This window comes from Fringilla coelebs (assembly GCF_963513975.1).
Source record: "Fringilla coelebs genome assembly, chromosome: 8".
Taxonomy (NCBI): Eukaryota; Metazoa; Chordata; class Aves; order Passeriformes; family Fringillidae; genus Fringilla; species Fringilla coelebs.
Window position 1 is genome coordinate 29,444,630 of NC_140066.1, and position 12,550 is coordinate 29,457,179.

The following is a 12,550-nucleotide window of genomic DNA, read 5'->3' on the forward strand; positions in this document are numbered from 1 at the left end:
GCAGATACTCCTGGTGTGTCTTAGATGTTTATTTTTTTGCCACAACAAACTGGTAAATGAAACTACCTATGAAGTAGGTTAAGAAGAATTTTATCTCTAATTCATCTTCTCTTTTGGCTCATTTATTCCCAAGTATATTTTGTTTTAGCTCTAGTAAGATGGAGTCTGACCTTTAGCAAATACTTGACTATTTATGAATATTCCCTTTAATCTCCATTCTGTCTGCTGATTCGCAGAAAATGCTTCCACTGATGACTTTACCTCTAGTGCCAGATACAAAACTTCTCAAGTATATACCTTGTTATTACCTGTAGTAGTTGGAATAGGTAGGCTTAAATAGATTCTGTGTTCTCTGTTCTTCACATAAAGTTCTGGTAGAGTCTGTGGGTTAATTGGCCAGACAGTTCAGCATTGTGTGTACACTGCTACAGATGATGAGAAAGTATTGATCTGGTGCTCTGTGGAATATAGTCATTAATGTACTTTTTTTCTCTTCAGTTTTCTCTGTCTTGTACCTGATGAAGCAAAGTCATCATACCATGTGGAGGGTACAGGTTATGATACTTACCTCAGAGATGCCCACAGACAAGTAAGTCAGTGAACTCTTCCTTAGGCCTTGAGAGTTTGAAATGCTGGTGAGAATATAGAAATGGTTCTGTAAATAGTCCTATTAAATGCATCTTTTGGTAATGGAAGATGGGAAAATTCAATTTTCATTTTTAATGAAAACTTACCTTTGGAGATCTTTTGATGATGAATTCACCTTGTATTGCACTAGTGGGAATAATGGATGACATTAAATGCATTAATATTCATATAACAAATACAGTGAGAGAAAACCTGAACTGCAGATAGATTCTTAATTTGCTTCTGCATTTATCTGCATTCTCTTGGAGAATTGCCTGCCAAGCTGTTTGAAAGAACTAAAGAGAAATTAAAATGCTGCATAGGAGTTATGCAATCTGGGACTTTGCAAATAAAGGCTCATCTCAGGGAATGCACAGCCTAAGGCATTCAGGTTTGAAGTTGGGAGGTGAGGTAGGCAGGGAAAGCTTTATGATTTACTGTTTAGAAATAAATGCAAGTTTTGCTTTTACAAACATAGTTTCCTTGGTCAGAGGACAGTCACTGTTTGTTTGCAGCTTTCTTAGTGAAACCCTGTGAATCTTCTAGAATAGAAAAATTTATGCAAAGGAACAGAATAACTGAAAGCTATATTTAGTAGGTAATTCAGAAATTCCATAACCTTGGAATTACGTTATCAGCTGCTAAAGATGGGACGTTGGATTTCTGTATTTATATTGCTTCATCTGTAGTCTCTCCTGAAAAGAAAGGGAATAGAAAGTAGAGAATAAGGAAACAAAGGTTGATGTAAAATTCCCCTATGTTGTATTCTTGGATGCCAGAAACCACTTATCATCTTCGTCTTTCATTCATGTCTTGGGAAAAAGAGTGTACTGGGAGTTATCAGTGAGCAGAATTGGTTTCTGTCACTTCCTGACGATGATATGGCTACTGTTAAAATATTTCCCCCCTAAGAGCAGCCCTGCCTGTTGCTGTTATTACATCCAAATAGCTGTTCTGCTTCCTTATTGCTATTCCTGGAAGCCTGCAGTAGTAGGTAAGCTACAATCACTGCAGAATTTTGGAGTCTGTTTTCTGATTCTTTTGCTTCCATTTCTTCCTATGTTTTTTATTTTCTCTGCTTCAACTTGTGCTCCTTTCAAGGTGTAATTCCTTGCAAGTGAGGCATCAGGCAGCACAAAGCAAATATGGGGCAAGGTAGAAAAAGACTGCCAGCGGTGTTAGGAAACAAAGAGAGGGAAGAGGAAGCCCTGAAATAATTTTAGTTTGTATGTTCTGCATGTACACGTGCCTTTCCTGTCCTGGGAATTAGGGAGCAGAATGGTTTGGATAGCAAGATCAGCTACACATAATGCACTAGAACTGTGGAAATCTACTCTCAAGAAGATGGTTGAGAATGCAATTCCTGCTTCAAAAGAACCCTGATTAGGTTGTGTATTGTTGGTGTTGCTTTGTGTTTTGGCCCCAGCTGCTTTTTAGGAGCTCTGTTCTCCACTCACTGCTTCTCAAACTATCCTAGTAGCAGGAATATTCCCAGAAAAATGAGGTGCCTGATGATAGTGGTTTTACTGATAGCATTTACTTTAGAATGACTGATCTTTTTGAGTTTAGATTTATAATTTAGCTACAGATTACCATTTTAAGGTGTATGGGCTATCAAAGGAAATGAAACAGTTTCCATGGAGATTGACGCCTGTTTTCCTCACTACTTTTTTGTAGTTCCGGGATTATTGTGTCATTTGCTTACGGTGGGAGTGGCCTGGATCTCCCAGGTCTTTGGAAAAGTGCAATTTAGAAGCGTCATTTTTTGAAGGACACTTCTTGAAAGTTCTGTTTGAAAGAATGGGGAGGATTCTTGATCAGGTAAGAAAAAACAAGTTAAGAATTCCATTTCTGATACTTTCATCACTTTTAAAGAGCTGATCACCATCAGGTCCTGTGAATTCCCATCACTCTCTATTATAGTGTCATATTATTGTGTAATGTGCCCTTTCCTGGTCATAAGCCTGACAAGAGCCATTTGCACATATAAATGCACAAGGAACATGTGCAGGAAGCCAGGAGTAGCCTCTAGATCAGCTCTGTGAGTGTTCATGGGAACACTCTGATATGAATCTGTGATACCAGAAAGCTTTGCAGAGGTGGTAGCTCTCACTAACCTCATTTCTGACAGAAGATAGCTCAGGCACACAAGTGAAGTAACTTGTTTCAAAGACCTCATGTACTAGACACTACCTTCTTCCTCCTGCTATTACAAATTTCTGTGGAACTGACTGTACCCTAAGATTTTTTTTTTAATTTCCTGAGCTTCAAAATTTCCTGAGTTTAATCTTTTTAGCTACAGGGAATTTTTTTAGAATTTATCTGATATGGGGCCATTAAACTGAGTCTGCTGACATATGGACAGAAATAAAAGCTCTGTGTGAAGAAGCAGCTTTCTTTAATGCTCTCAATTAGTTGGAATCACAACAGCAATCTGTCAGAACAATGCAGCACGTGTTATTCCTTTGTTTCCTTCTCCTCTTGTGAACACCAGATAATGCTCATACCTTCAAAGCTTCCTAATGAATTGGCTGACTCAAACAGCTCTAAAGACCTTCTCCTACAGTTCAGCTAGGTAGGCAGTGAATAGATTTATGGAAGGAATTTTTGTCTCTCTCTGCAGAATAACTCTGCAATAATAACTCAAAATATAGTGATCTCTTTTACCTGTAACATCTGTGGTCCAGGGGCTGAGAGCTTCATTTGTTAGGAGATTGGGATTAATCTATTGCTGGAGTGCCAAGTGCAGAAATAACTGCCACTGACTGGAAGAAATAAGTGCCTTCATTTCAAAAGATTTATGAGGCAACTTTGCAATGCAATAGTGTGTGGAAACAAATTCAAGAATAAGATACACATGTGGGCACATGTAGTCAGTGGAAGTTTTGTCAGAGCAGCCTCAGTAGTCCCTGGGGCTCTTAGGCTGAAAGGCAAGTAGGTGTTTCTTTCAGTGCAAAGTGAATCACTCAGCTTCTCAGCTCTGTGGACTGAAATCTCCACTCAGGTGCCTGAGCTCAGCTATCTGTTGCCATTTTTGTGGTGTCCAAGATATTCCCAGAAGTTTGTGGTTAAAACACAGATATTGCAGGATCCACCCTCTGTGGAACCATCAAGAGACCAGCAGATACTTGGGAGCATCTGAGATGTCAGGAGATGTTTGTGTGTGGGCAGGTGTATGAAGTATCAGATCTCTGGTGAGTCAGCTAATGAGAGCTTAGACATGTAGACATGGCTAAATGCATCTGTCTTAATCTGAGGCTGAATTCATCCAAATCTCTCAGATCTGAAAAGGGGAAGAATCTGTTCTCTTATTCTTCAGTGGAATGCTAACTTGAGAGCATAAAGATGAGAATTTGAGGTCATTGAATCCTCCTTGGTGTGATGATGCCAGTGAATGTATTACTGTCAATATGTAGTCAGAGATTAAATGTAATCCACTTAGATCAACAGGGTTGATTGACACAGAGGTGTGCCAAAGAAACACCTCTCTGTCCCTCTCTTGTAAATGTCGTCTGTTCTGCCACTGAAGAAATGGAAGGAGGTTCTACTAGTTTGTAAATTCTGGACTGAATTAAAATGTCAACTTGTTTTCACTGGGATGACAAAATCAAAGGCAAAAAAAAAGTTTAGAAACATAAAGAAGCCATGAAAATGAAGCCGTGAAAATGCTTGCTTTTGTGGAAATAAGTTTCTTACTAGAATGGTCAAATCCTTTAAACTAGGCACTTTTTTTTTCCTGGAAATTTAGGTACTATTTTTTTCCTTATGACTGGTAAGCATTTTCCAGCATCTGAGAGTATTGCCTCTCCCATTTGATTGATTTGGGAAAGGGAGGTAGACAAAAAGCTCAGAATTTCCTGCTGCTTTCCCAGCCCAGGACTGGTCCCATCTCCAATGGGACCAGCCACAAAATGGCCAGGCCTTCTGCAGTGGTTCTTTCCCAGAAAAAAATAAAGTAGAAGAGAAATAACATATTAGCTGTAAATATGGGTTTGTCTCTGGCAATTTCCTGAGCTCATATACTTTACAATTTCCCAGGAGAAGCAAGCAGATGTTTAATCTAGGCTGATTCCATGCTATTCCTTTAGATGAAGAAATATTTTACGGGAAGAGGACTTGCCCTGCAATAAACAAGTGTGCAAAAGCTTCAAGTGGTTATAGCAGCAATACAGATAATAACATCTAATGCCCAACTGTCATGTTCACAGCACTGCTGTTATGAAAAGCAGAGGTTGGGCCTGTCTTCTAATCTAACTTTTTATCTTTATTTATTCATAACCCTGTGTAAAAAGTTCTAGTAGTTAAATAAACATGAGGGGGATGAAAAGAAGCCAGCATGAAAATAACGAAGCACTGTTTCCCTCTTTTTGCAGCCCTATGATGTAAATTTACAAGTTACGTCAGTGTTGTCCAAACTGTCCCTGTTTCCCCATCCTCATATCCACGAATACCTTTTGGATCCTTACGTCAACCTCGCCTCTGGCTGCAAGTCTCTCTTCTCTGTGATTGTCAGGGTGAGTAAACAGCAATAAATACACGTCTGTTCAACAATAATACATTTGGTAACTTTGCCATTAGGAGTAGTAGTTGCTGGGTATTTTAATTTGGTAAACGTTTGTCATTGAAAGCTGTTTTTGAATCAAGATTGAGCCTACATGGATATCTCTGCTCATATTCTTTTTTTTTTTTTTTTTTTTTTTCTGATGAAGGGTGTTCTTGACAGTCAAGTCCTGGATTATCAAAAGTCCCCTTCTTCTCCAATTCCATCTCTTCCTGCCAGACTTGCATCCTAGAAGTGCTGGCTGGGTGCCTGTCACACTGCAGTGTCCTCAGTCAGAGTCCCTCGCTTACCCCACGCACCAGCTGTTATTAAGCTGGTCAGGAGCCTGTTAATGATGCTGCCAATAGTAACAGAGGGCTTGGCTCCCTTTCTCCCCAGCAGCCCTCCCGTTCCAAAATACAGCCTTCACTCTCCCCCTTGTGCTTTCCCTAGGTCCAGGAACTCACTGTTTGATTGTCTATGTCAACATTTAAAAAGACAAATTAATCATTGATGTAACTAAAATAAGTAATGCCATCTGTGACAAGAGCAAGTAAGGCTTTTGTATTTCTTTGCTTTCTGCACTCACTCACCTTCTTTCTGGGCAGAGCAGCCTCTCTGCAGGTTGTTCTGTGAGCCTGAGGATGCTGAAGTGGGCACTGAGGCTGCCATTGAACCTTGCTGCCAGGCACTCTGCAGAGGTGTTAACTTTGTGTGTTGATGGCCTGGGCTTTACAGGTCGTCGGGGACCTCATGGTTAGAATCCAGCGCATCCCAGATTTCACTCCCAAACTTCTTCTGGTCAGAAAACGCCTGCTGGGCTTGGAGCCAGAAGGGCCCATGTGAGTAAACACACTGCACGTTCTCCGAGGCGCGTGGCTGGGTTTGTGTGTGCCCGTCTGATTCCCTGCAATTCTCTTCCTGTCCCAGCATTGACCACATGACGTTACTAGAGGGCGTGATTGTGCTGGAGGAGTTCTGCAAGGAGCTGGCCGCGATCGCCTTTGTCAAGTACCACACCTCAGCCACGCCCTGAGCAGCCCATGCCCGAGCCATCCCCGGAGGCCGCTGACAACACCCAGAGACAAGGCGGTGCCTCCCGGCAAAGTGGCACAAAAGGGGATGTTGGAAGACAAGTTGCTTTCACCAGATGTTGAGATTGCAAATGGACTTGGAATATGAGCAAAGGCATTTGGGGAGAAACCAATAGGCAGCATTTCTAGACACTGTGTGAAGAGCTGCAAAAGCTGCATGAAGAACCACAGCCATCAGACCTTGGTTATTCTGATGACAATGTTTAGAGAGTTTGGGCTCTTGTATGTCCTGGGGCTCACGTGCACCAATTTGTGACCATATTACTTTTAAAAAAGCAAATTAATTTTATAACATTTTATGTGTTCTTTTTCTTTTCAGTTGGATGTATGAAAGAAAAACACGCCTATAGTTGCAACGTATGTTATTAAAAATGAAGAAGTTAAAAAAAAATCCACCAATCCATATACAAAAGGATATGTTAATGAGGGATCATTTTGCTCTTGGTGGATCTTAAGTACAGCTCTGAGCTTGAATCCTCATTGGTTTACTCCAAGAAATCTATCAGTCTAAGATCAATACTAAAGCAATTAATCCTGATTCGGCATCACATCCATAACAAATATATCTGGAGTGTACATGTTTGTAGCATGTTTGTCTCTGCCATTCCTAGTGATTGATCTCCAGGTCATCCATGGAACTAGATTTGCTTTAGCTTTTTACATAGGAACTCTTAGTTGTTTGACTTATGTCACCTTTACATTATATGTTAATTATAGGTCATCAGTAGTTTTTGCTGAAACAGTATTTTTCATTTCTTTTAAATTGGTATTAGTCTGAATTGGTAAGAATCTTTTGTGCCTTGAAAATCGGCAGCATAAACATTCTGTTATTTTGAGAGACATTTTTTTTTGCTTATCTAACCATCACAGTGATGCCAACTCAGTTAAAGCATTGATAACTTATTTAGGACCAAAATTTGCACCTGCTTTTCACAGTGCTGGGATGCAGGAATGCCTCTCAGTGATTCCTTTTCCCTGAGAATGCCATCAGCCAGGGCAGGCACTGGCATTGCAAGCAGAGGCCACTTCAGGGCGCTTTGCTTCTGCCCTCCAGAGGGTCCTCACTGCCAGGTGGCTGTGCTGGAGCTTGCAGTCACACCCAGTGACCTGTCCTGCTCCCCACACTCGTGGGTAGGACCCCTTTCCCCTCCTTTGAACAAGGCGAGGTAGAGCTCAGCTCCTTCTGTTTACATTGTCTTTCCTCCTTTCCTGCCCCCTGTTTGCACAGCTAATGCCCATTTCAGATGTCATTGCTCATATGCAAACATGGACTAATTTATTCAGTCACTAGAATGCCTCTGGATTTACATGACTGTACCTAGAATCAGATTCTGCTCTTTATCTCTGCCTTTGAGGTCTTGTTTTTTAATATTTATGGAAGCTGGATGTTAAGAGACCTCCTAAGTTAGCAGGTTAATTAGAGCAGTGTCACAGTTAATGGGCTAAATTTATTCTTGTCAGCAGTGAAGAGCATCCTGCTGTAAAAGCTTCCAATACAGATTCAGCTGGAGAAAGCAGTTCTGGAACTGGGAGGTGTTTTGGTAGGTAAAATCTGTATTCAGTGGCTCCCTGTACTGGGACACTTTTGTAAAAACTGTTGCACTTCTCTGGCAAACAAAAGCATGTTTTACCTCTTCACCTGTTGGGTTTTTTCTGCATTTAGCTCCAAAGTGTTTTCAGGTCTAAGTAGCACAGTAGAACAAAATTTGAAAAAATTACACTTCATTTTTCTTCTTGAGAAACATACCTTGCATATAGCAAATAATTTTTAGTGATCTGCATTGCACAGTCCACATTAGGAGTTTACTTAATACCTGACACATAGTTTAGAACATGTTGATGTCTATGCAGGGTGATGTTTAATGCATACATTTGTTATTTATAAGGTCCCAATTCAGCAAAACAGTTAAACATAAGCTTAATTTCAAGTATTTTTCCTTAAATCCCAATCTTTTTACATGTACAAAGTTAAGCAGTTGAGCAGAAATGCTATGCTTTACTGAATTTGGGTCTTTGTTGGTTTTGCTTGAGCTTAATTACTTTTTCCTCAAATCGTCTATTTATTTTTTTTAAGCATATGATCCAGAATCCTTCTAATGTCCCAATTTCAGTGGAAACTGGAAGTGATAATACTCCTATAAGGGAAAGTGAGTGAAATGTTAAACAAAACTTGCACGAGCATTCCAAGTAATATAAGAATTGATAAAGCCATTCAAGAGTTGCCTGATCTCAAATGAAAGCATTAACACCAATGCCTTTGTTTGGCTGTTTTCAGTGGTGGCTGAACTCATTACCCTGAAAGGCTGCAGCCTCTGTGGTGGTCTAATGCAAAACACTGCAGAGCTGCAAACACAGCTCCTTAAGCTTGTCCATGAGAAAAATAAGTAGATAGAACTTTGACCAGGCTATGATTGTTCAGTCTCCACTGACATTGGTGATGTTCTCTTGCAAGCCAAATGTTACTTAGTTGATAAATCTATAAGACATAGGTCCACCCTCAACAACTGAAGCAATCCTTAAAGTTGCTTTAGCCTAAACTGCTTTTGTGAGTGCTGCCTACAAACCCTTATTACCATACCTGATGACAATGACCTTTATTTTTGTAAAAGTGCTTTGATCTTTCTTAAAAGATGGAACTTTAATTATTTTTGTGGAGATATTTTTCATGCACTTTTTTTTTTAATGATTAGAAGTTAGTTCAGGTCCATGTTTTCACCTTTTTGATCTATGCATGTCATTGAGGAGCCCATTTTGTTTCTGTGTGCATGTGTTTGTATGTGGTTATTTATTGCCCAGAGAGGGCCACCGGAGAAAATACTTGGCCTGAAGAGTTCATGGCTTGTGCAGATCCTCCAGATGTCAGTGGGAAAGAAAGTGCTCATCACCTTAGAGAATGGGGCCACTGGTATTAGATAGATATACTTGAGATGGGATAGAATAATTTTTTATTTCAAAAAGCAGATCCAAACCACATTCTAATCCTGATGCACATGTGTGTAAATAGGAGCATTGTTTCTTGTTTTTTGTTTTTTTTCATTTATAGTATGTATTTGATTTAGACTCTGATTTAGAAATTTTTGTAATAAGCCATGTGCTAGCTCTGGTAGAACAAGTTTTTCCTTAGGTTCTCCTATGACTGTAATATTCCTGGTATTCAGATTCTGTCTGTGTAATGTTCTTACTCTATATTTGTCTGTGCAATATAAAAGCTGTGACTTGATGCACAGCTTGAGTCTGGTTGTACATCACCTATGTATATATATACATATATATATATAAAAGGACCAGAATCCCGAGCTTGCTTACACTATGATTAGTGTAAAGATTGCCACACTTCATTTTACAGGGCACAAGTAATCATGGAATGGCTTTGTAAATGCATGGTAATTTCTACCATAACCTGCTGTGCAATCTCACAGGTGACATTTTATTAGTGCTCTTTGTCTTGCTGGAAGAAATACTAACCTGAAGGACTGGTGAGATTAAAGGGTCCTGGAGTAGACCTGGGGCTACATGGAAAATCCATATCTGATATTGCATATCATACAGGGTTTTCAAACCATGTCCTCAATGCTTTCTGTGCCCTGTAAAATAGTGTAATTATATAAAATATATACTCCTTGTTTTGCCTCCTGCCTTGTTTACATTAAACAGAGGATATTCAGTAAAAATTTTCTATTAAACTTTGTGTAGGTCACTTACTAACAGTGTTGCCAAGGTTTCACAGATGTGGGAATTTCCAATGAGGAATTGTTGAAGCAGCCACATTACCAGACATACAATATTAAGTTTTATGAAGGAGGTTGTGATAAAACTCAACTTTTTGTGCTAAAAAATGCATGGAGGATTAAAAGGGATATTCTCAAAATAAATTAATTTCAGTGAAGCAACTGCTTCTATTATTACAGAATCCGTAATAATTTTTCTATGGGTGACCTTGAGACAGAATATGTTTTAACATTTTACATCATGCCTTTGATCCTGAAGTCCTCATTTATTTTGAGTCTGTCACTACAGCATCTTCTGGGATAAACTCGTTTCCTGTGCTGTGCTGTGCAGGGCTTGGACTGAATCAGCATGCTCTTGCCCAGGAAAATGGGAAACCTAGGGACATGGGCAGGCTGGAGCCATCCTGGGCACAGATTAACATCAGCTCTTCCCTGGGAGCCCTGATATCCTTCCAGAAAGGCTGGAGCTGGTCAAGGCCTCAGTTTTCTATTGCATTTGAGTGCAGAGTGATCAGTCACAACATTGGTTTGTTGGAGACAAATGTCATGGGGGTGAGTGAGCATCGTTTCTTCCTTTAGGGCCTTCCAGGAAGGCTTTTATACCCAGGGTTTATATAGGTTTTTATATACTTTTAAATTGTGTTTGTTGTGTGTTTTTTCTACTTTTGGTTTCCTTCTAGTTTTCATCAGCCTTTAAAAAATCTTTTTGCTCTGCAGGATCCCCTCTGAGGGCTGCACTTGGATTTTAAGCTGTTCCTTCTCGGTATTTAACATCTGCAAGTGCTCTTACATCTTTAATAAGAACAGTGCTACAGCAAGATGATGCACTTGATATCTTTCATTATAGCTCTCTGCATCTTTCTCCCATCCTCTTGGTCTCAAAGATTGTCATCTCCCACCCCAGATTATTTATCTGCTGTGCCTGCATGAGGCATTCAGAGATTTAGGGAGACTTTGCTTTCTCAAGCAGCAAGGAAGTTGTATCAAAATGGAATGCTTTGCATCTTATATTTTTCTCTTACTTTGATATTCTCGAAATGAATGAGTTACTGAAGCATGGTTATCTTATGGCACTTGCATTCTGATACAAGATTTTGGGGCTCTGCATCCTATTGGGGGAAAAAATAAAGAGTGCTATCAGTGTGTGGTCTCTACTTCATATTCATTAACTCATTGTACAGATTATCAGCCAGAGTTCTCAGTGTAGATACAAGTAGCACAGGATCTACTGATTTTGTTAACCTTTAAATATCAGCAGAACTGGTGCTGTCAAAGCCTCAAGGATTTTGCTGGTTTGGTATGTGATCCAATTGGATTAAAGTGGATTAATGCTCAGTGAAGTGAATCTGTCCCAGGTTGTATGAGCCCTTTCAGCCTGAACCGTGTGTTCCTGGTGCATCTTTTATCAGCTGAAGCTCCCTTTGAATGCTGAGAGAAAGAACTCTCTGAAGAGCAGTTCAGGAATCAAGTGAAGCATATAGTGGATTAAAATTTTCAGGTGCCATAAGCTTCTTGGAAATGTCAAAAAGAGAGTGTGAAATTTTAAATTTTACATGTTTGGTTGCCTTTAGAGTTAGATGTGGGCCTTTGGAGTCAGGTGTGTGAGGATAAAATCTTAGAACATGGTGTCTCACTGGGCTATTTCATTGCCCTTGCTAGGATGGCACGTCCATTCTCAACTATGCTTCATTAAATTCCTGCTGATTATTACAATTAATGCTGCTGCTGGTATAAAATCTGCCACAGCAGTGCTGTGGCACTCACAACTTTGCCAGAGTCTTGGAACTTTGACAAAAAAGTAGGTACATCTTGCTAGCTTTGCCTTTCTGCTCTACAGCGTCATAACTCAGTAGGGGTTTATGGTGTCCCCTTCCTCTAGTGAAACATTTTGCAGGCTGAAAAATAAGGAAGCACATGAAATAGAACAGCCTGTTTCTGTGCTAAGCTGGAGGAACATATTCTCTTAATCACCCTAATTTTCAAGAAGTTGGAAGTAATTTTCTAAAGTGGATGGTTCTCTTCTGAAAAGAGGGAGGGTATTCTCCACAGGGAGTCCTAGACAGTGCAGATAAACCTGCTTCAGTAGTTTGCCCTGAGCATGGCAGAAATGTGGTCTTTGTTTTATATATTTGAAGATGTGTAGTATCTGAACTCCAGTTTGGAGAGACGAAGCAGGTTAAAATTTAAGTCTTTGTGCTGTGTAATACATATAACAAGAGACAGGATACAGGAAGTTCTAGCAAAAGATCTTATTTTGGAGAGGAGAGCAACAGAGGTAATTAAGTTTAGCATAGTTAAATTAGAGTCTTAGGGTTAGAGAAACATTAGTTCCCAATAAAAAGGTTTGGAAGACTTAAGCAGCAAGGCTGAAAGAATTATGAAACGTTAATTTATGAGAATGCAATTACGAATGAAGTAACGTCGTTGAGGCAAACTGAAACTCCTTGTCAGTGAAAACTTCCTGACCTTGAATGTCGCTAGATCAGAAGTGGAAAGGACCTGTAACCTCACACTTTTGAAGCCAGACAGGATAAAATCCATGGAATGTTTCACGAGGGAAC

The 12,550-nt window shown here is 39.8% G+C and overlaps 1 protein-coding gene across 1 annotated transcript in view; it reads left to right on the forward strand.

The window, feature by feature from the left end:
• The window catches only part of FHIP2A (FHF complex subunit HOOK interacting protein 2A), a 34,019-nt gene extending 23,856 nt beyond the window's left edge, over positions 1-10,163 (forward strand). Inside the window, exons 14-18 of the mRNA XM_084210672.1 lie at positions 499-589; positions 2,305-2,448; positions 5,001-5,141; positions 5,906-6,009; positions 6,098-10,163. Of these exons, the coding sequence (XP_084066798.1) occupies positions 499-589; positions 2,305-2,448; positions 5,001-5,141; positions 5,906-6,009; positions 6,098-6,203 (586 nt within the window). The 3' untranslated portion in view covers positions 6,204-10,163. The remainder of the gene's footprint in view (positions 1-498; positions 590-2,304; positions 2,449-5,000; positions 5,142-5,905; positions 6,010-6,097) is intronic.
• Positions 10,164-12,550: the final 2,387 nt, after the last annotated feature.